Here is a 22328-nt window from a genome sequence, read left to right as displayed (position 1 = left end):
ATGCGTACATACATACATACATACACACATACATACACACACACACACACACACGCACACACACACATACATACATACATACATACACATTCATATGTACCTACATACATATATACATACATACACACACATGCATATGTACCTGCATACATATATACCTACATACACACACATTCATATGTACCTACACACACACACACACACACACACACACACACATACACATATATACACACACACATACACACACATGCATATGTACCTGCATACATATATACATACATATGCACATGTACCCACGAACATAGATATGTACATCCATAATGTACCTACGTAACTTGTGTCTACACACAAACAAATATCAAACAAAACAGAAAAAAAAAAGAAATCTTATAATATTCTGTATTTTTCAAATATGTTCTTTTTCAGTTTTGTTTTTAAATGGACAGCACTTTTACTCTCTTTAATATCCACTGGTAAACTATTCCACAGTTCCATCTGTAGTCCATTGCGACTGGATAATAGGTTGGATAAATTCTGATTCAAAATTTATGAAAAAGGAAATATGGGAACATAGGGACTAATTTTGAAAAAAATCTTAGAAATGTGGGAACATAGGGTTTTGGGAACATAGAGCTGTGGGAACATAGGCATGCTCCCCTTGTGTTCACCTTGAAACTGTGCTGATTTTAAAGACCTTATGTGCTGCCGGGTTGAGGATGTGTGTGAAGCATCCACCCTTTTTTTTTTTTTTTTTTTTTTTTTTTAAACAATTTGTAGTTTCTTTGCAGCAACATCCATATTTGAAGCATTGCTGTCCACCACAAACTCATTGGCTCTACTGATATTGAGCTGCAGGTGATTGTCCTTGTACCATGTGATGAAGCTCTCTATCAATCCTCTGTGTTCCTCTGGAAAAACATATATATTATCTGATTCTGGACAGACGTGGATGTAAACAGCAACCCAAGCATACAAGCATACAACTGCAAGGACATAATTCAAGTTAACTTTTTTGTTAAGATAAGCTAATGTCTCCTAGCTTTAGCTTCATATTTACTGTACAGACATTGGTGTCAATAGTGACTGAACAAGAGATAAATGCATATAATCTGTGATCATAAGTATCTTAATTCCAGAAACTCATCCCAAGATGAAAAAAGTCCAGTTCTATCATGACAGTATCATTGACTGATATTGCCTCTTATCCACTAACATTATCTATGTGTGTGTGTGTGTGTCTGTCTCTCAGGGTGAGGCAGGGGCCCCAGGTCAGAGGGGTCCTCCAGGGGAGAGAGGAAGACCGGGACCACCTGGTGGTGGAGGTTACCACTCCAAGGATGCACAGCCCATGATTGGCCCAGTCGGACCCAGAGGGGAGAGGGGAAGCCCAGGCTCAGCGGGCTCCCCGGGGCTCCCTGGACCTCCAGGGTCACCAGGAAATGATGTGAGATGCAGTTTCATTACACTTACTGCACTGGACCTCTAGCTTTAGCTTTCAATCAGCTCTAGACCATGCAATATCCAGCTCAGTTGTGAGAAGAGGTGACAAACAGTACAGTGGCCAAAGCGCTCACTAGTTCCATCTGCTCCTATAAATAATGAATTTTTTAATTATCTGCTTTGATTGAAGTTTACCCTTTTGTTTTTCCTCTTTGTTTCTCTGTGCTTAAACAGGCTGTAGTCAATTATGATGAAGTCAAGAACTTCATCCGCCAACAGGTCATCAAGATTTTTGATGGTGAGGGCGTTTGCTGATCTCTTCGATGTTTACTGTGTGTAACGCTGCAGTCTCTTGACCCGAGCAACATTTTCTCTTCAGATGCATATCTCTCTTTCAAAGGATTATTCCATTTCCCTTCTGCGGAATCACTGTTTGTTTTTTTGTCTCCCCTCCCCAGAGAGAATGGCCTACTACATGTCTCGCATGCAGATGCCAGTAGAGATGGTGGCATCCCCAGGCCGGCCCGGGCCCCCAGGGAAAGATGGAACACCAGGTGCACCAGGGAACCCAGGTGCACCTGGACTCCCGGGACATATTGGCAGACAAGGCCGGCCAGGAGGCCAAGGACTCCCAGGTGAGCCTTGTCAGTTATACCAGTAATCTTCCAAGCACCATGACACTGATATACAGGAAGTGTCATCGCTAGCTAAATGTTTTACTGCCATGTGGTCCAAATGTGTGGGTCTCTGTCTGTAGGACCACGAGGACCACAAGGAGAAAAAGGAGATAAGGGTGTTGGAGAAATGGGAGATGTAGGACCTCCTGGAGCACCAGGTAATGTAGCCCACTGGTCCATGGATCAGTGAGTTGTGCAGTGGCAGCCGTTTGGTTTGGGCTCATCATCAATGATATTAGCAACTTTTGCCACATTTCACCCTGTGAATTACCAGAAAAATTTTCAGTGAAGTTTTAAATGAAAAGTTAAGACATTCCAACATTTGACCTGAAATTATGCAAAATGTTTTATGAACAATCACAAGCTACACCTGCTGTTAAACCCCGCTGGCGGAATTGGCTAACTTTCCATAAATTATGCTAATCGCTTAAATGTTGCATTTGTTATTGAGGAGTAAATTGCCAGCTTGATGAAAGTAATGTTTCAACAGCCTTAAATTGTCTAATTAAAATTACCAGGCTAATTCATACCACCAAAATCAACATGTGAGAATCCCTAATCATCCTGGAGTTCAGTTTTAGCATCTGCAGTCACTTCACAGTGAGCGCTTTATTTATTTTGGCTTAACAAGTAGTTTTGGTTGTAAAAGCAACCACACTCACATGCAATGATCAAAACAGGATTTTAATGTTTGCTTAATGTTTCCCTCATGATGTTCATGGTGATAACATCATCTATTAGAGATTCTTACTGGTGTGGACCTTCTTGACATACTGCAGTGTGTAAATCACCGTATTGACAAATAAGTGTATTTCCCAAAATGCCAAAGTATGCCTTAAAGATTCTTTAAATTTGTTCCGAGGGATTGAAGCCTGACAGCCATAATTCCGCAATCATTACACTCCCTCTATTTCCTTTCTTCAGGTGTCCCTGGCGCCCCTGGCTATGGTAAGATGGGGCCCCCAGGTCCGGTGGGCCAGCAGGGCGTTCCTGGGATCCCAGGCCCTCCTGGGCAGGCTGGTTCTAAGGGACGTGATGGGCGGTGTAATCCTGGAGACTGTATGAGCCATCAAGTAGAATACAGCCCCAAGGGCCCACCCATCAAGGGCCCCTGGTAGAGGGATCAAGGAGAGGGACTGAAGCAAAGAGACTACGGAGAAGACACGAAGCCTAAGACCGTGAGCCAAAGTTAGAAAATCTGACCGTAAGATGAAACAAAGGAGCTGCTTTGTTATGAATCGTGTAGATTTACCCACAGTTCTCTAACCTATTTGTGAGCAAAAACCCACAATTTCTTTTTAGGGCCCCGCTGGAGTGATGCCTGCAAAGACTCACCAGCAACACACTTTTATTGCATCATTCTTTTTCCCGATGAATGCCAATTCATTGCTATATTACTGCCTCTTATTTTGGTCTGGCCTCTTTTTTTTCTGTTTCACTCCTTTTGTACAAACAACCCAGGGGAGGTGACAAGAGTCACAACCTGGATTTTCCTCTCCTTGATTAATTCTGCCCTCTTGTTTTTTTTCGTTTTCTTTGCCTAAATCTGTAGGAAGAGAATACACACAATTATTGTAGCACTTTGCTTCCACCTCTCATATCTTTTTTCCTTTCACACAGAATCACATTTGGAGTGCATCCCATGCATTTCTAAAACCCTGTCTCAGTGAATTTGACTTGCAAGAGAATATCCAGAGAAATGCATTTCAGTGCTCTAAGAAGAGATGTCAACTTGCATTCAAACACTCTTTGATGGATTGACTGTTGTATATATTTATATTTATATATATAGTGGCTTTTTATACTTTTTCAACTGATTTGATAAAAAGGCACACGCATGGTTAGCCACTCGTTTTCCATTTTCAATCGCTATAAAGCAACAAAAAATGCCAAAGGGATATTTTTCTAAGGTTTACAAGCTTTCAAAATGGAATAATGTGTTCAGCAAAAGACAAATTATTTATAGAAGAAAATTGCGTTTACACAAGAAAGCACATTGGCTTTTGTAATGATGTTGCGAAAGTTCATTTTGTGTCATTTTAACTCCAGTCTTTTTCGAAATACAGCCATTTTAAAGCATCTCATCTCATCTTGTATTCCAAAGTAGCTGTAATAGCCACCTGTCTGTTTCACCGGGCACTTGTTTGAGAAAATATGAGCAATAATTCAGCCCAGGTACTCACAGGTACTGTAATACACAGTGAGCACGGCCACCAAGCCCTCACAATCACAGAAAGAAAATACTCTTAAAAGCAGCACACGCTGTTTTTATAATGTTACTGTATTTTGGAGTTGTTCTATGTTCTTTTCATCATTTTTATGTCTGTAAGTCTACCGAGTTAGCTTCACTACTAACTCTTTACCATCTCCAGTTTAATCAGCAGTTTAAGCTATGAGCTGCGGTCAGACTTTTGTTTCTCACAGGATAACCCATGGGAAAAACTTAAAAAAGAATTCAGTTGCTTTACAGAGAAGTTGTATCATGTGGTTGTCATTTTCACCTTGTATTGTACCAAACACTATTCAAACACTGCCGTCCATCCAGAGACCAATTATGGGCCCCTGGGCACAGACATGTCAAAGGCCCCCCACCTCTCCTACAGAGGAACAGACCCACACTGAAGCTGCAGCTGCTTTGAATCTCTTGTAGTTGTTCTGTGTGTCTTCAGAGTCGTTTGATGTATCTTTGTAGTTGTTTTGTGTCTCTTAGTTGACGTTTTGTGTCTGTCTGTGGTTGTCTCATGGCTCTTTACAGTTGTAACTTCAAAGACAGTCTATGGCCCAGGGGCCCCTGAGCCTGTGCCTGAACATCAATCCATCCTTGTGTCCATCAAGTCTCCAGCCTGTATATGTTTCTTTCCTGTCACTGTTATCAAACCCATCATGTACCTTGCATACTGTTTGTTGTATCATGAAACATTTGAGAAAAAAAAAAAACTTACATTTTGAAAGCAGAATTGTGCAAGTGTGGCTGTTTTTGCACGTGCTTGCATTTGCATTTGAACAATGGTGTCGCGTATTTCAGTGCAGTATTACAGCACGATCGGAACGTTTGGCCTTGGTGGTGCAAGAACGGTGACAAAGCTGAGCGTCTGCAGCTTTGGGAGTTTATTTACATGCATGAATAGATATAATTAAAGATTTGGAAGAACAGGAGAAATGAAAGGAAGCAGAGCTGAAAGAGGTGAGCTCAACTAAAGAGACTCATTTCCATTCCCCACATGATACAGAAGAACATTACATCGTAGAAAAGGTTCCTCTTTATTAGTTTGGGTTGACCTGAACAGCCAGAAAAAAAACCCCTCTTTACAGATGAGTATATAAAGAACAATAAATAATTTCTGTTGATGAAAATAAATCAGTCATTAAATCGCTGACAGCCTGTGGAAAGTTGACAGTGGCATAGGAAGCACATTCGGACTGATTCGTTTTGAGAAAAAGTCGTTATATCTGTAGGAACTTTTTATTACTCACTGAATTCATTAACACAGGATTTTTGTTGGTGCATATCGTAACCCATTTCTTTTTCTCTACATAATAATCAACACACATTTACAAAGATTTACAGCACTGCATTGTGGGAGATGGGAGTGCCCATCGGGATATGCCGTTGCCAGGCAACAAGAGGAAGAGATAAAGCTAGTCGTTAGTTTCTAAAATGAGACTTGGGGAGAAAGCGGGGATCGGGGGGGGGGGGGGGCAATGTACACATGAGGTAAATTGGGGATGTCACTCAAGCTTATAGAAGAAAAAACACTACATTTTACAATACAGTACAGCACTGAGTGTAAATTTAGGCTTCAATCATTTATTGGTCCTTTTTGTACACTTTGAAGGCATCAGGTGTGACGTCTCAAGAGAGGCAAGGCATTAAAACTTCAACACGCGTCGCAAACAAAATGCTGCATATGTAAAAGCATTTAAAGTGACCACGGCGTACGAGAAAAGCACCTTTCACCGCACTTGGCTCTCAGCTCCCCTCAGCTCATACATGGTGGTGGTGGGAGACAAGGAGATGCAGAATGAATCTGTTCCTCCTTCACTGCTGGAACAGGGCTGGGATGTTTGGATGGGGCTGACACTGACATCATCCAGAAACACTAGAGAATTTTTAGGGATGTGGGTTGCTGTGAGCTGCTGTTGTCATGGTGATGTGGGGGATTATGATCAAGAGTATTGTCCCACCAGTCAAAACTTCAGGTTGTCAGTTTCAGGAGGGGGCGCTTGTACACCCAGTCACTGCTATTGTCCCTCACCCCTCGTTCTTGATGTTGTCCTGTTGAGAAGAGTGGTCTCTCTCCCCCTCTCTCCCAGGTGTTGTGAGCTGCTCACGGAGAGACAGCTCTCTAAACATTGGGTCCTTTGATTGTTCCCGCCTCCTGTAGTCTTGGGGAGGTGTACGCTGATGCAGCCAGACACATCGCCGTCTCACAAAAGCCTGGAAGACCCGGTGAACCCGCCTTACCAGGGCGACCGGCCTCTCCGGCCGATCCCTGAGGTCCTCTCTCGCCGTGTCGACCATCCCTAGCCACACCGTCAACCCCAGGAGGACCTGTGGAGGGTGACGATTCAACATCGAGCAGGGATTTTTACTGATTCCCAGGGGACATGATGACTAACTGCACAGAAGTCCATGTTGAGAAGATCTTTCTAAAGCCCACCACATAGTGTGCTTGAATTACACAAGCACACTATGTACACCTATATTTAAGTCGTGCGTGTGTGTGTGTGTCTGTTTTCCACAGTTTGAAATAGTGTGTACTGTTGCAATCCTATTACATTCTCATTCAAGAGCATCTGTTAAATGACTGGAGTTAATGATGCTTTTAAAATGCCTTTGAGCAGCCTCTCCTGTGGCAGGAGCTGTAATGCAAAGTCCTTCAGTTTCTTATTGTGCTCTTACTCTTCTTAACCTTTGGTGACTGTTACATACCGTTTTACAGTCCATGCATGTGTATTAAGCTTGGGAGGCTTCAGCTCTTACCCTGTATTCCTGGGGGTCCTGGTGGTCCTGGATGGGGTCTACCGGGATCTCCTCTTTCTCCCTTCGCCCCTCTCTTTCCTAGGGAAGACAAAAGATGATGTACATTAAAAAGCTATACTTTTCAACTGTGTGGTCATCATATGTAAATGTATTTCTACCTTTAAGTCCTGTGTTTCCAATCTGTCCAGGTGCTCCAATTATGCCAGGAATGCCACGAGCACCGGGTAAGCCATGTGGACCCTGAGAGCCAGGTGGCCCCGGAGGTCCAGGAGGCCCTGGAGGACCCATCACACCTGCTCCACCAAGCACAGCTCTCTTAGCGCTCACTGCCACTGCTGCTAGCCTCTCTGCAACGGAAGAGACAGCATCATCATTTTGATTAAATTACCTTTGATGATGGGCAACTGATTGCTCAGGAGATGAAAGTAGGGAAATGAGCTAATCTAATCTCCCCTATGGACATCAAAGGTGAATATTCAGGTCGAGTCGCTCACCCTGCAACATCTTCAATACCACTTCAATAATATGCTGGTCAGATGCATCACGTCCCTGGAGAGAAGAAGAGGCAACAGAGCATCCGACCAAGTGCATTAATCAATACGCTCCATGCATCATAAATGTGAACAAGAGGAAAATGAACTCACTGGTGCTCCCTGAATGCCTGGCATGCCAGGAACTCCTCGCTCCCCATTGAGTCCCCTTGGACCAGGCAGTCCTGATGCTCCCTGGTCTCCAGGCTTACCAGGGTCTCCAGTGGGTCCATTGTGTCCGGGATCGCCCCTTATTCCTTGCTGCGATGAGAGGATTATGAAGGAGGAGTGAATTTATGAAGAGTAAAGAAAGAGGCCAGTTAAAATTAATGATGTTAAAAGTAAAATCCAAGAAAGAAAGAAGGAAACAAATGAAGGGAAGGAAGCCTTTTTATGGAACAGTGATTAGAGTTCTTCACAGCACAACCTCACCTGTCCTTTGGGTCCCGGTTCACCAGACAAACCCTGTCACAGCCAACACAGAGACTGTCATTTTCACATTCATCACTTCAATCCATCATTTCTGCCTCACAGACGCTCATTGAGCAATAATTCAAGGATGAATCTTGTAAATGAATGTCTAAAAATGCTGCTTCAACGAGCCAACGCGCATCATTGCTTCACTGTCATGTCAATAGCTCATTTGCCATCTGGATTATTATGGGGATTTGTATGCAAATTCAAAAACAGACTTCCTCTGCTTTTTAACTTCAGTATGGTTATGACATACTCTGCCATGTATCGCTCTGCTTTTATGCCTTAAAAGCCAAATGTTTAAACCTTCTTATCGACAGCCTGCATGTTTTAGCACTATAGAGACTGACAAACGTTTGTGTTTTCTTACAAGAAAAAGTTTGAAACAGCTTTCGTTGTACACAAATGATTTTCACCTTTTCACCTTTCTCGCCAGCCAATCCCTCAACACCGGGGTCACCCTAAAAACAATGGAAAACATGTGTCAACATACAACAATATGGGACAAGTTTCTGACAATCTGGTTCAAAAGAGCAAAACTGCTACTCACAAAGTCTCCCTTTGGCCCAACCTTTCCTTGGAAGCCCTGGAAAGAAAGATGAGTCGAATACATGTACTGTAAGTACTGTCAAATTTTAAATTATAATATCCTCCCAAAAAATAACTAAGTATTGATTCAAGCCAGTGACACCACAGATCACAAAGTAAGAAAGATGTCTCATTTCTGAAACATGGAAGATGAGGATGCTTAGATTATCATTTATATTGCTTATTTATATTGCCTGCCTCATTCAGTCATTTACTGTGGATTCATGAGTTTCATTCATGGGTAAACACTGCCCCCAATGGACAAGTCTGGGTAAGTAAATTATTAGGAAGAGTGTGTGATAATGGGCAAGGATGCACACAGACCTTGTCTCCTTTGGTTCCACTAAGACCCTGGGCACCTGGAACACCAATTGGTCCTCTCTCTCCTTTGTTTCCCTGTCAAGAAGCATTGAATCTGTCCAGGAATGTAAAGCGACAGATCAGCTTAGGTTTGTTTTTAGACAAAGAAATGCAACTTACAGGTTTGCCGACTACTCCCTGTGGCCCAACTTCTCCACGCTGGCCTCTGTCGCCCTGCAGAAATCAGGTAAGGTGAGTATGTTTGGCTCACAGATGCAGTTTGAAGTGCTGTCATGTAACATTCTGGATTTGTACCTTGGGCCCAGGAACTCCTTCCATACCAGGCTCACCAGGAAGACCAGGCTCACCCTAGAGGATTGCATTTAAAGTACAATTATCCACCCTACTGCACAATTTAACAACACAATTGAAAACAAAAATCCATATTTTGTTTATATCTGCATGTGTTACCAGAGGCCCGGGGGCACCAGGCATGCCAACTTGGCCCCGAGGTCCAGGCTCGCCCTATCAAAGGAAGACAGGTGATAAGAGAAAGGTATACATTTAAAAAAACATAAAAACCAGAAAAGTGAAATGACGTAATATGAGTACTTAAAAGGCTTACCTTAGCTCCAGGTCCTCCCTTTGCCCCAGGACTGCCAGGCAATCCCTACAGACAGAATTGGCAAGACTGAAATTAGAAATGAGTCTGTATCTTGAGCAGCCAAGTGGTAAAGATCCAAACGATACAGTCACAGCAGCCTGGTTTGACTCCAGCTGGACAACTTTTTTGTAGGCCTTACCCCCCTCTCTCCCTACGCTTCTCTCTTTATCCCCATACACGATCCAATACCTCCGAAAATGGCAAAGAAAAATCTTAACAGGAGAAAAAGTTTAGATCTTCTATACTGACAGAAAATGAACCTCTGTGGCACTGAAGGTGGAGCCACAGTGCCAGCTATTGGCGTATAGCTCGCAGCATGTTTCCTTGCAGCGATTGTGTGTATGTATGTGTGCGTGTGTGTGTGTGTGTGTGTGTGTGATGGTATATCACATCGGAGCATTACGCAGGGTACGTTACGGTGTTTGAGTTTGCAGCAGTGTTAGTGTCACCGCAATGACCACGCAGCAAAGTGTGCATCTCATGCTCCATTACCCCTTAGTCAGAATGACACGCGCACACACATAATCACACACACACAACCACACATACGCGCACAGAGTACACCCAATAGTCTGATTGTGATAAATCACTCGCGGTGGGAGGGAGAACGTTATTTCAAGGTGGTTTAAATTCTAAAACAGCGTGGGTCACAGGGTCGCTGCTAACCTGGATGAGTGCCCAGAAAACAAAACATACCAGAATTTACAGGCGGGTTCACACTGCTTTCCCCTGTCTGGCTTTGTTGAAATGAGGAGGAGAACAGATCGACCCCCTATACGACCCGAGTGACAATAAACGTTTACAGATGAGCTTATTTACATGTGTCTTCAGTGGCACAGCTGAACAATCCTCAAACAGATTTCCCCCGTGCTACACTGAAGGATCACTCACCGCTGCTCCCTGAGGACCGGGAGGACCGGGCATCCCAGCCTGACCGGGGCTTCCCTGCAGAGAAGAGAACAGAAGAAGAGTAAACGGCCATTTTTAACTGAGATTGAACTTTCTCATCATTATCGTGGCTGGCAACCCTTACCTTTAGTCCAGGAATACCAGGTGTGCCATCTTTTCCATCAATACCCGGCAGACCCTGAAAAATCAGGCAGATGAGTCATTTGGCACATTCTCTGAAAAAGACTGCAACTGTGTGGTGCACAAAGAAAAGTGCATTCACTCACATTCTCTCCCTTCTTGCCAACTGCACCCTGTGGGCCCTGGATTCCTCGACTGCCCTGCAGAACCAAACCAGTCAGTGTATTCATAATGCACATTTGGATCCCTGTCCCCATTCAAGTCCTGACAAACATTTGATATTTTTTGTCGAGTGCCACAGCTTTTACAATAAACATCCAGGGAAAAACTTCAAGGGAGTCACCTACTTTGTCTCCCTTGTCTCCTGCCTCTCCAGGTGGTCCCTGAGGCCCCTCCTCGCCCTGCAAACAAAGAAGAGAGGCTTACTTCAGATGTACTCTAGGCACCTGTTTTTATATGAGTAGTCAAGTCTGTTTAGTGTGAAAGAGTGTGTGTGTTCTTACAGGAGGCCCAGGAATTCCTACAGGTCCGCTGATGCCCTTGTAACCACGAGGCCCCTGCGGGAAAACAAAAAAGTGCCATCAATCACTTCAGATCAGGGAGGATGCTAAGTCACGGTAGCCTACTATTCATTGTGATAAAGGGGTAATTAGCGCTTAACTCACTTCACTAATGGGAGCTACACAGAGAGCCAGCCACTCTTGCTTTGGCACTAAGCCGGGGCGCTAACTTGGCTAACGCGGCTAATGTTAACAGTAAGACGGATGGCTACAGCGGATCATTAACTACAGATGGAGGCACGGTGGACCCAGACAACCCCAACTCATTAGAGGAGGGGAGAGATTTGTGTTAGCATCATTTCCATATGTCCCCATTGCTGGTAATGGATGATGTTTGTATAGTGGGGGCAGGTCTGGCTGTGCCTCCTTGGTGCTCATCTAAGGATGAGAACAGGCTTGTGCCCAAAGAGAAAGAGGACAAAAAAGTTTTATGTGGCAAAAGAAAAGAAATGGTGGTACTCACTGCTTCCCCTTTAGGACCCATCATTCCTGGATAACCCCTAAGACCCATCGGACCCTTAGAGGGGAGGAAGGAGACACAGGGTGAGAAAGGGACTGACGCGGGAAAACAGCATAGTATAAGCTTATGTTTCAAACTTGACTAAAGAAGCGGAATTCGCAGCATACCGGTGGTCCTGGGATGCCCTGTTCCCCAGAGATACCAATTTCTCCCTTGATGCCCTGGTGGAGGAAAAGCAAAAAGAACAGACTGATTCTTCTGATTACTTGTACAGCTGCCTGCTACCAATCATGGCACATTCAAACATTTTCACAAAGCTGTAGGAGGTCCTGATTTTGTGGACATGTCCACAGAATCTGACAAAAGACACTCTGAGCTGGAGAGAAATGCCAGTTGAAACCAGCCTGTGATGCTTGCGGGTTGCTCTTGATGTCTGCAGCTAAAGCTCGCTGGTGAAAACGCTGAAGGAAAGCCTTCCATAAGTGTGGAGGCCGAACCAGTTCGAGCAGCTTATCTGTGTTATCATAGGACTAGTTTGACATTTTGAGAAACACACTTTCAGTTACAATACCACTCACGTCTGTAGACAGGTGGCGATTAGTTTAGCGCCTAGCTTGGCTGGAATGCTAGGCGCTGCAGCCAGGCCAGTGACTTCCTGGAGACTGTAAGGTAGCCAAACAACCAGTTAAGACTCCAGGAAGTCAGAGCACCCGGCCGCTGTTTGCCAAGAAACAGTTACAGCATAAAGTATAACTACCTGTAAAAGTACAGCTTGTGGTTTTTATATTTCAGTTTGTGTACAAATTTAGAGATTTATGTGAGAGACAGCAGCATCACAGTGCAATCTGGCGCCATGGCAGGTCTTCTAAAATACTGATCTGCCTGGTAACTCTGTGCATTGAGCGTTTTGGACTCTCAGGCTCCTTGTGTGGGTAGATCAGAGGCTAATTCCTGGGGTCCCGGCTAGCCGCTCCCCTGGAGCCCACTGTGTGCTCATTAGCTCTGCTTAATACAGCGAGGTGAGAAGGCTGCGCGAACCCTGACTCTCTCATCCTCCCCTTCATGTACCTGGCTCTTCACCACCTCTTTCATCTGTATCGCTGCATGCTGACTGCAGGGCCAGGGCCAGGCCTGACTAATCGCAGCCAGATTAATGCCAGTCATGTGCCTCGGGGGGCTTCATTAGAGCTAATCCTGGCCTCTGCTGGTCCTGAATGGTGGGTGAGTGTGCAAGACTGTACAACATGTGTCTGACAGTTCTAGCAGAGATTGTGCAGCTTACCGTTTTTCCTATGCTACCAGCATCTCCGAGAATACCAGCACGTCCTTTGTGTCCCTAGAGGGCAACAATCAGTCAGTAGGGTGTCATAACAAATTTGGAAAGCAACATAATCACTGATGCAGAAAAAACTATGCTTAATCCTTCAGGGCGACTTCTCACCTTGACTCCCTGCAGTCCCTGGGGGCCTTTAGGTCCTGCTGGACAGTTAAGAGGACACTGTTGTCGAGAGAAGGAAATATACGGATTATGAAAAGTGAAGTCGGAACAGGTGTGTAAGAGATGGCATGTCGTTAGATCTCACCTGGAAGTCTGCGCTGCCTTCCTCTCCACCAATAAACTTCCCTGGAGGACCCTAGATGGACAGACGGATGGACAGAGTCACTTGGTCACAGTTGCCTCTACTCCCATGAGCTGAGCCAGCACTATCTCTCTGTCTCTCTCTCTCTCTCTCTCTCTCTCTCTCTATTTCTCCCTCCATCTTTCCTTCTCTCCGTTTATAGATTGAGTTAGAAAGTAAAGTATCTCTACAGGGGATGATGTATTCCTGCAACAGTCAGATGAGACAAGCCACTGATCTAATGGGGGTTTATTTACCCTAGGACAGCACTAAAGCTAAACAAATACGCTCCCCTGGGCTGGGAACATCACTCTCAATGAAGACACCTTCCCTACTTGGAACCACTCACAGATGCACACAGGAGAGAACATACACCGTCAGAAGACACACTTGAAAGTGCTGCGCTCAGAACTGTTTGTGGTATTTCACCGCTTACTGTCGGCTGGGACCTGCACAAGCTGCAGCGCGCAAGGTGCTTTGTTATCACACGGCACACTTTAAAAACACATTAATTGCTGCTGGTTTTACAGAGCAGAGCACACTTCAGCATAGCATGCCTAGATGTGATGCTGAGTTTTACATTGAGCTCTCCACTGTGATCCCATTCAGTATTATGTAAATGAACTGCCATTAGATTGATGTAACTATCAGCTTGATTAAACCCAATGAGCTTCGGGTAGCTCTGTCAGTTTGTCCGCAGCTGTTCTCACCAATCTCACAGAAAAGACATGATACATTTGCTGTGTGATCTATCAGCTGATATTACCTTACTGCAGACATATTGTAGTGATGAAAATGAGCTTTTTGGCTAACTCTAATATTTACATTTATGTGTTAATTGAAATGGCAACAAATAATAAATGAATATTGGTGTCTGAATATAGGGTATGCGAAAGATGTTTGAAGTAACAATTGCATAGTTTGTCCACCAGAGAGAAATTACAAGTTTGTTTTTCAACTGTAGAACAGCACGAGTCCATGTTATGACGGACAAAAAAATTTATTTTCTACCCCAACCAAAGTGTTGAAATGTGTCTCATTTAAAAACATGAAGAGTGACCCAGAAGGAAATTACAGGGTCTGACTCTGTTATTGGAATGTATTGTATGTGCAGAGGATGTTCTAGTCATTCTATCCATCCCTTCTACAACAGCATAACACTCAACATCAGCCCAGCTTCTTAATCTCAGGTTTTCCAAAGCTATTTTAGCACCAAGATCATCTTTTTCCATTTAAAATCAGACGGAATGACAGCTGGATAAGATTTTTCCTGGACAATCAGTCCTAGGTGGACACTTACAGGCTTGCCAGGAGGTCCAGGAAGTCCCGGAGGTCCAGGTGATCCCATGATACCCTAAATAAAGCGGAGGAAGGAAAGAAGCCTGTCAATCAGGAGCTGAAAATGTAAGGGTTCTGGCAGCTTATTACCGGTTTAGAAGTCATGAAGGCAGTACAGAAAAGTACAGAAAAGTGAGGCTTGTGTCCTACCTTTGGTCCAGTTGGTCCAATTTCACCTGGAAGACCAATCGGCCCTGGAGCGCCCTAGACAGAGAGCGGGAGAGAATAATCTGTACAAATTCCACCAACCACAAAATAATTTCCATACCTCAAAGCAAAGCCATTATGTGATAAAGGCATAATTGTATTATACCATGCAAGCTACTTACAGCCAGTCCTGGAAGGCCGGGTCCCTGTGTGGACAGAAGGGACGAGGGGTTAAATTACTGTATAACAAGTGGAACCAATCCGTCAAAGTATCAATTAGCGTTTGCAAAAGCCAATTAATAATGGCAGCAGTAATTCAGTAATACGTGTGTACAGTGTCAGAGTGCAGGGTAAACAGTGCTCAAGAAGAACAAAGACAGAACGCAATCAGTTTATGTTTGCTGTGTCTTTTGCTTGGAATTAATTATAAACAAAGTAATTAAGTAAGTAAGCCTTCTTGGAGGAAGAACAGCCCACAGGGCAGGATCTCCTGTCTCTGCAGCGTGAGGCAGCTGGGTGTACAAGCACAGCCCCCAGAGAGGACGCCTGTTAATGCTAAACAAAGGATTTAACTAATAGTGCTGCGTTCAAGCATGACATTGGATGACTCTGAACCTAATGTTTGAATATATTGGATGATGGTTGATAGGTGGACCCTGAGCACCACCTAGTGGTGTTAGACCGTGCTACAGATGATGTGCTGCTTTGCTCACACGACTGCTGAACTGATTGGCCGGGCTTTTAGTGAGCGTGAAGTAAGTGGCTGCATTTAGTGCTAATATGTATGTAAACTGTGCATCGTGGATAGCACGCTTCTTCTTCATTAGGGACTGTGTATGGGAATATAGCTCGTGTCAGCTGTAGAAGGCATATGTCACTTCTGGGTAAACTAAACCCAAAAGGGGGCACAGCTGGTCAGGCATTCAGGCATGACGAGAAAGGGGCTCGGGAGGTTGCCTTATGAAACCAGCTGTGTTACAATATGTTCGTTAGGAAACTGACTAGGCTTCAAACAATGCTTAATTCAGCCCGTCGTAACTCATTTTCATAAGCATCCTGACAGCCGTACGTGATACAGTGTTATCTAGTGAGTCATGCTGTACCTTATAGAGATATGCAGTAAGTATATTTATTACCTAAGTACTGTACTGAGGTAGAGTTCGTACTTTAAGTTTTTTATTCCATTTTGTACTTCTACTCCACCAGTTTCAGATGGAAACATTGTTCAGATTTATCTGATACCTATAATTGTTAACTACATTTCATATTTGACATGGTTGGTTCCCAACATTTTTGGCCCTTGTGACCCCTTACGCAGAGGCAGTGTCATCTTGGGGCCCCTGGTCTTGTGTGAGATGTGTGAGTTGGTAGCAGAAAAATGACATTTCACCTCAAAGCTTCTCAGATGGTATTACTTAAATAACTGTTGCAATCTTTCATAGAAAGGAAGATTTTAGAGAAATGTCCAAAATATATGTGTGATTTTGTATAAGAGAACTTTTGTTTTCATCTCATGACCCATCATCATGCATCACGTAAAAGACGACTTACTTTTGGCACTTTTCACATTTTGAGACATTCTGCCGATAACACTTCTGTAGTTTCACTTAAGTCGGTGTTTGAAAACAAACTTTGACTTGTACTGTAGTATTCTGACATTTGTTGTATTGGTACTTCCACTGAAGTAAAGACTCTCAATATTTCTCCCACCACTGTGTATAGTATGAGGTATAAATTGAAAGATACACTACAATTCCTTCATACCTACTCAAAAAAAAAAAAAAAAAGTTTACTCACAGGAGGTCCAGGTTCACCACTTGGTCCAGGTTGACCCTGCACACAATAGAAAACAACAATATAACTAACAGACGTGCTAGAATTGAACATAAATAAATGAGAACAACACCCTCAGGGCATGCAAACAGCTAACAAGATTTTCAGTGTTATATTTTATTCTTCTAATTATTCACAGCATCATGCTCAACATCACAACGACAAGCTAATGGCAACGTGACCCTGGACTTTTTGTTCGAAAACTGACCCTCAGGAAATATGAAATCTGCTCTATAATGATCTTCTCAAGTGGAGGTTTAGACACTTGCCTTCGGGCCAGGGCTCCCCACAGGACCTCGATCCCCCTTTGCTCCAATCAAACCCTGGAGGCAGACAGAGAGAGGTGTTGGCAGGCAGATAAATGCTTGACATGTAGATTAGTGGTCAAAATAGTAAAGGAGGTTAAAAAAGGAAATGATCAGTTACCACTGTGCTTTCCACAGGCTGTATGTGACTTGAATTCACCCAATAGAGCAAATCCCACATGTGATCGAAGTTGACACTGTTCTTGTTAGTAATTAAGAAACAAAGGCCAGACTGAGATTCCTGGGCGGATTACTGGATTAATCTCTGAGGAATGTCTGTGAGTGTGTGTTACTGTGTGTGTGTGTGTGCTTCTCCTAGCATGTGACCAAGAGGCATCGATTCAGCCACCTAGTGAAGACTGAAGCAACAACTTGCATTACACAGCTGAAACCAGAAAAGCTGCACCAAAATTAATATCAAGTATATCAATAAGTGAAGCGCCCAAAGCTTTAAAATGATTTTAATCTCCTCTGCCTGTCCTTATCTCCAACTCCTCCATGCTGAGTAGGTGTAATCAGCGAGGGATTATGGGTTTGAATGGGTATTAGCCTAATTTCTGTGACTTAAATGGTGAAATAAGATTTAAATGCCAAATCAATGCATTGACAACAAACCAATAAGAGCTCAATCACTGGAAAGTGAAATCAGAGGGAAGTTCTGAATGCTTCAATGTGAAAATAACTCAACTGTGCAGAAGCTTAATGTGGCTTCATGACCTTAAAAATCCTGAATTGGAGGATGGAGGTTTGAGACACTGGGATAAGAATAAGCACAGAGAAGTAGGAAGAATCTAAAATGCTTTAAATATTACATTTAATCTAAAAACAAAGACTGAACGCTGATGACTTCATAATGAGGAAGGTACACTATGAAACCTGTAAAGTGGTCAGTTTCTTTTTTAAATCACCCTCCCAGGCAGCATAAACGTAGGTCACATGACTCCAAACTCATGGTGTACTGTATATGTGCGTCACTGTGCTCAAACCAGTGCAGCAAGTGATACAAACAACACACTCATCAAAACCCTGCTCTGCAGCACCACCTACAGAGTACCTTTAAACTTTTGATCTCATTTTTCCTGCCTATTTTTTTTGCACTGTCATATTATTCACGACGGCCTACATGGAGCCCTTGTTTGCTTTAATTTGATGGTTCAGTATTCTAAACACATGCCTCACTTTTATTTTCTTGCAGATTCTACTGTTTACCATTATAATAACTCTGGCTCCAAACTTATAATCCAATTTTATGATAATTTAATTTTTTAAGCTCAGGAAGAGGCACATAAGGCTCATACTTTCATTAGAAATGCTTAAATGTTCTCTCTTTTATACTGTTGATTGTTACCTTGGTTTTCTTCCTTCTCCTTTTCTGTTTTCCTATTAAGCCTCTTAGAACGTTTCTTTTGGGAAGCAGTTTTTGTTATCACTTCATTATGATTTTCAAAGCTCTTTCTCTTCCACTCCTTCTCTGTTTCTCTTTGTTAGTTCTCTCAAACACACCGAATACAGACATCAATCATTTACTTACATCAATGCCATTCTCTCCTGGTGCTCCATCAGGACCTGGCTCTCCTGGCTCTCCCTTTTGTCCCTACAGTACAAATAACACCCTACTGTCATGGAAAAAACCGAATCTGGATTCATTCAAGTTATGGTAGTATAAATTCAGTACAGTACAAACTTACTGGTGGACCGGGGGGCCCTGGAGGTCCTTTATCTCCCTGCAGAGAGACAGAGCAGACATGTTAACCCTTTAATTTTGGAGTTCTTTCATTCAACAAGGAATAAGATTTGGACATACATGGTAAGCATTCATTCACTCACAAAACTCAATCATTTTTTATCATCACAATGTCCTTCTTTACCGAATAAATCAGGTGCTTGTAAGAACTGTGGCTCACGATCCAGGTTATCACTAAAATCAATGACTATCTTGTTTGACACTTGATATCTTGATGCCATCTTATACTTGCAAAATAGGTTTCCAATCTTATGTGATTACCTCGTTAATTAAAAGGTTAGCACATAAAATAAGGACATTACCAAGAGCCTGTGTGTTTGAGGACATCATGGGACAAGTTGGGAAAGTTACACTGCTGCTGAGATGGTCAGCGTAGCTTTGTGTTAATAATGCAAAGACTGACTGCAACATTCACGAGAGACTGCAACATTAACATCATGTTCTTCCAGGCAGAGACGTGCTCAAAGACTCCAGTGATTATGGTGTCAACTATCTTTAGATGAAATCGAGGATTTTATCTACAAAGGCTGGATTCTCCATCAGGCTGGCATCCCACCTTCCTGTGGCAGAGACCCAAAAGCCACAGTGTAAAAAAACACCTTCCAGTGTGGACTAAGAAACATTGCTCTTTTTCTTTGCAATGGGGGGGGGGGGGGGGGGGGGGGGGTAAATGTACTAACTTGTCTCAGCGGCACTGGGGTAGCAACATGAATCTGAGAACTTACTGTAACTGAGCCAATCAATAAGATATAAGTGAAAATGTGCAAAGAGAATAACGGGAGATACATAGAATAATATACAGTTAAGTTTAAGATCATAGACTTTTGCTAATAGTTGAATTAGCTGATCTAAACAAATCAAGTATTTAACCCCATCTGATTCTGGGTCATCAAAGAGACACCAAAAACGGGTTAACAGGCAGTCTGTTTCCTGCTCCACTAGCCCAGCGGCCTCCATTTACAACATATTTATCCAACCTGTGTGTAGTTAACGCTGAAAATATCACATTACTGTGACACAAACTCAGGATTGAGGCAAGGGTCCTTTCTCAAAGACCCCTCTCTCTGCTGGGAACAGGGCTCTTTTGTGCCAGCATGTTTTCATTTGCAGTGCCCTCCGCTGGTAAGCCTGCAGTACTGCAGAGCAGCGCAGGGTTGGTATTTCTCCAGCACAATGATGGTCTTTGTGACAAATCTGCTGGGCAAACCTGTGTGGATACTCACATCAATGCCGTCTGACCCAGGGGTGCCAGAGGGGCCTGGTGGGCCAGGTTGGCCCTGAGGTCCAGGTGGACCCCTCTGAAACACAGACAGAAAGACATTTTAAGTCAAGTCACACAAACAGTAAACACAAAGTAATTCTTATGATACTGCACAGGTATCACAACAATATTGCATAAACAGTAAGATCCTGTAGTAAAAATTAATACTAAATGGTAAAATTACATTTAAACCTGCAAAAAATGTGATATAGTAGTGAAATTTAGACTTAATCGTTGAAAATCAGGTTCTATCCAAGCTCAGTTTTTAAGATAGAATTTTTTTCTATGTACAAAATTGAAATTCCGAAAAATGCATGCCATAAGTTCAGATCCATTCCTCTGACATTGCTGTCAAAGCATTCAAATAGCATTCTAAAGACTGTGTGCTGTACAGGTTACTGGATACCAATCAATGGAGTGATAACAAATCATGCAGAAATAGCAATCAGCACGGGAATAAACAGGAAAAACAACATGAGTTCATTTATATGATGCAGGGTAGACCTCCATGAAAGTGATCAGTTCGGGGCAGATTACTACACTGTGTTCATTGGCATCAACTTGGTAACAACTATGAAGGCATCACATCGAAAAGCACAAAAAAGATTTCATCAAAATCTGAAGAAATTGGAAAGTATTGAATAAAATTGGTGCAGGAGAGGGCTGAAAACAAAGGACTGGAGAGGAATGTGGAAGGAGGGGTCATGAGACCTGCACTGTTTACCCCCAACACCCCCGTCTCACCCCCCTTCTCCATCCCAACGTCTCCTTAGACTGTCTTGAATATCATCTCAGTGGTTGAGTCAGTCCATAAAAGCCATTTTGAATCCAACCAAAATGTGTAAAATACAAAAAAAACAAGAATAATCCTGAGGAGTGATAACCGTCAGACGTCCAGAAGATAACACGTAGGTGATTGTTTGAGGAGTGTCTTTCATGCTCGGCGTTCAAAGCTTGTGTGTGTAACGCGTGTGTTTCTGTGTGTGTCAGTGCTCACTGATTTCCATCTTTGTACTCGTCGCTGCTGAGTTTGTCCATGAAAAACTAAAAATTCTTGAAAGTTTTCATCCATTCTTCCACTGATAAAAATCTTCTCAGCCGTAGAAAAGTAACCCAGGTAACGGCACATCCTCGCCTCCGAGAGCGACTCCTCCGTGAAGTCTTCAAAAGAGATAAGAGTCCATGCACGATAAGGATAATAATCCACAGGAGATAGTCCGGTTTTATTCTGCCTCCACAGCAGAAAACCCTTTCTTATACATGCATGCTATAAAGCTAGATGGTCAGATGATCACGTCAACCAGCACCAAGACAGCACACAAAACTATACATCACCTCAAGACATTCAGTGCCCGCCGGCCCTTTTCAGGGGCCCTTATCCCCACTGACCCCCCAGAATAAAGGAGCTAAACCTGAGCAGAGCAGGTCTCAACCTCCCCTGTCCACTCACCACTTGGGCCAGAGCCAGGCACAAGGTCTGCAGCAGTACCCAGGTCTTCAGCAAGGCAGAGAGAGCAGCCATGGTCCCTCTCCCCTGTCCGTCTCTCCTCGGTTCACCAAATCCTCTCTTCTCGCTCCTCTTTCCGCTCCCTTACTCCTCTGCAGGCCGGCACAGTGCGGAACTGGTGAAGCAAAGCTGTCCGAGAGGAAGGAGGGGTGATGGTGGGGGGGCTATGTGCACTGCCCCGAAAAAATCCTCTCAGGGGGGAAGGAGAGAGCTGAGAGTGGAGAGGGATGGATGGAGGGGTGGAGGTGGAGAAGGAAAGGGAGAGAGAGAGAGAGAGAGAGAGAGAGAGAGAGAGAGAGAGAGAGAGAGAGAGAGAGAGAGATGTAATCCTGCTCCACAGGCGGGTCCTAAAAACAGAAGAAAAACACACTATGCACACACAATCACACACACAAACACACACTCACCTATATATAGATGCACACGCACACACACACACACACACACACACACACACACACACACACACACACCTACACAGCATCTCAAAACACCTTTTACATTAGATTTGGCCGCCTGCCGGATTTGTGCTCAGCAGGCAGCCTCTGTCACTGTGATTGGATGCTTAATTAATAATTAGCATATTTTTACAAGGTCCTGAAGCCAATTGGTTTGATCAAGCTCCTCCCAGTGGAAGGGGACTGTTGAGTGACACCTGGGTGCAAAGTCGGCTGTGGAAAGCACCTTAACACAGGCCTTTGAGCGGCTCTCTGCCTTTGCTTCTGCCTCCCTCTGTAAATGTGTCTGAGCTGTTTTTTGTTTTTTTTTTTACCCTGAGGCAATCATTTGCATGGTGGTGTAAATATCTGCAAACATTTCCCATGTGAGTGTGGTGCTGCATAGATGACAGGGCCTGGAAAGCTCC

General features: G+C 43.5%; 2 protein-coding genes across 5 annotated transcripts in view; one reads left to right on the top strand and one right to left on the bottom strand.

The window, feature by feature from the left end:
- The window catches only part of col16a1 (collagen, type XVI, alpha 1), a 73139-nt gene extending 68066 nt beyond the window's left edge, over positions 1-5073 (top strand). For all 4 annotated transcript variants that reach the window (XM_076755338.1, XM_076755339.1, XM_076755341.1 and 1 more), the window contains 5 exons: positions 1253-1447; positions 1678-1741; positions 1902-2078; positions 2201-2278; positions 3045-5073. In XM_076755338.1, the coding sequence (XP_076611453.1) occupies positions 1253-1447; positions 1678-1741; positions 1902-2078; positions 2201-2278; positions 3045-3238 (708 nt within the window). In that variant the 3' untranslated portion in view covers positions 3239-5073. The remainder of the gene's footprint in view (positions 1-1252; positions 1448-1677; positions 1742-1901; positions 2079-2200; positions 2279-3044) is intronic.
- A 290-nt stretch (positions 5074-5363) lies between these two features.
- On the bottom strand, positions 5364-21682 carry col9a2 (procollagen, type IX, alpha 2). Its single transcript, XM_076755269.1, has 32 exons — positions 21407-21682; positions 19919-19993; positions 18640-18675; positions 18483-18545; positions 16916-16969; positions 16611-16646; positions 14996-15019; positions 14817-14870; positions 14629-14682; positions 13293-13343; positions 13151-13207; positions 12992-13045; positions 11877-11930; positions 11713-11766; positions 11193-11246; positions 11037-11090; positions 10836-10889; positions 10694-10747; positions 10552-10605; positions 9622-9666; positions 9468-9521; positions 9312-9365; positions 9177-9230; positions 9021-9092; positions 8659-8694; positions 8525-8569; positions 8067-8099; positions 7749-7895; positions 7599-7653; positions 7263-7451; positions 7105-7182; positions 5364-6672 (listed from the first exon to the last, which is right to left on the bottom strand). The coding sequence occupies exons 1-32, from the start codon at positions 21476-21478 to the stop codon at positions 6467-6469; spliced, it is 2076 nt and encodes a 691-aa protein (XP_076611384.1). The 5' UTR covers positions 21479-21682; the 3' UTR covers positions 5364-6466.
- Between the last annotated feature and the right edge of the window lie 646 nt (positions 21683-22328).

This window comes from Chaetodon auriga, chromosome 17, assembly GCF_051107435.1.
Source record: "Chaetodon auriga isolate fChaAug3 chromosome 17, fChaAug3.hap1, whole genome shotgun sequence".
Lineage (NCBI taxonomy): Eukaryota > Metazoa > Chordata > Actinopteri > Chaetodontiformes > Chaetodontidae > Chaetodon > Chaetodon auriga.
Note: the sequence above shows the minus strand (reverse complement) of the source record. Positions and strands in the feature narration are given on the sequence as shown.

Coding starts and splice junctions, on each gene's coding strand:
- col9a2 (XM_076755269.1), bottom strand. CDS start 21,478: ATGGCTGCTCTCTCTGCCTTGCTGAAGACCTGGGTACTGCTGCAGACC. Junction 18,676..19,918: donor CTGGGTCAGACGGCATTGAT/GTGAGTATCCAC, acceptor GTCTCTCTGCAG/GGAGATAAAGGACCTCCAGG. Junction 11,931..12,991: donor CTGGTAGCATAGGAAAAACG/GTAAGCTGCACA, acceptor TTCCTCCACCAG/GGCATCAAGGGAGAAATTGG.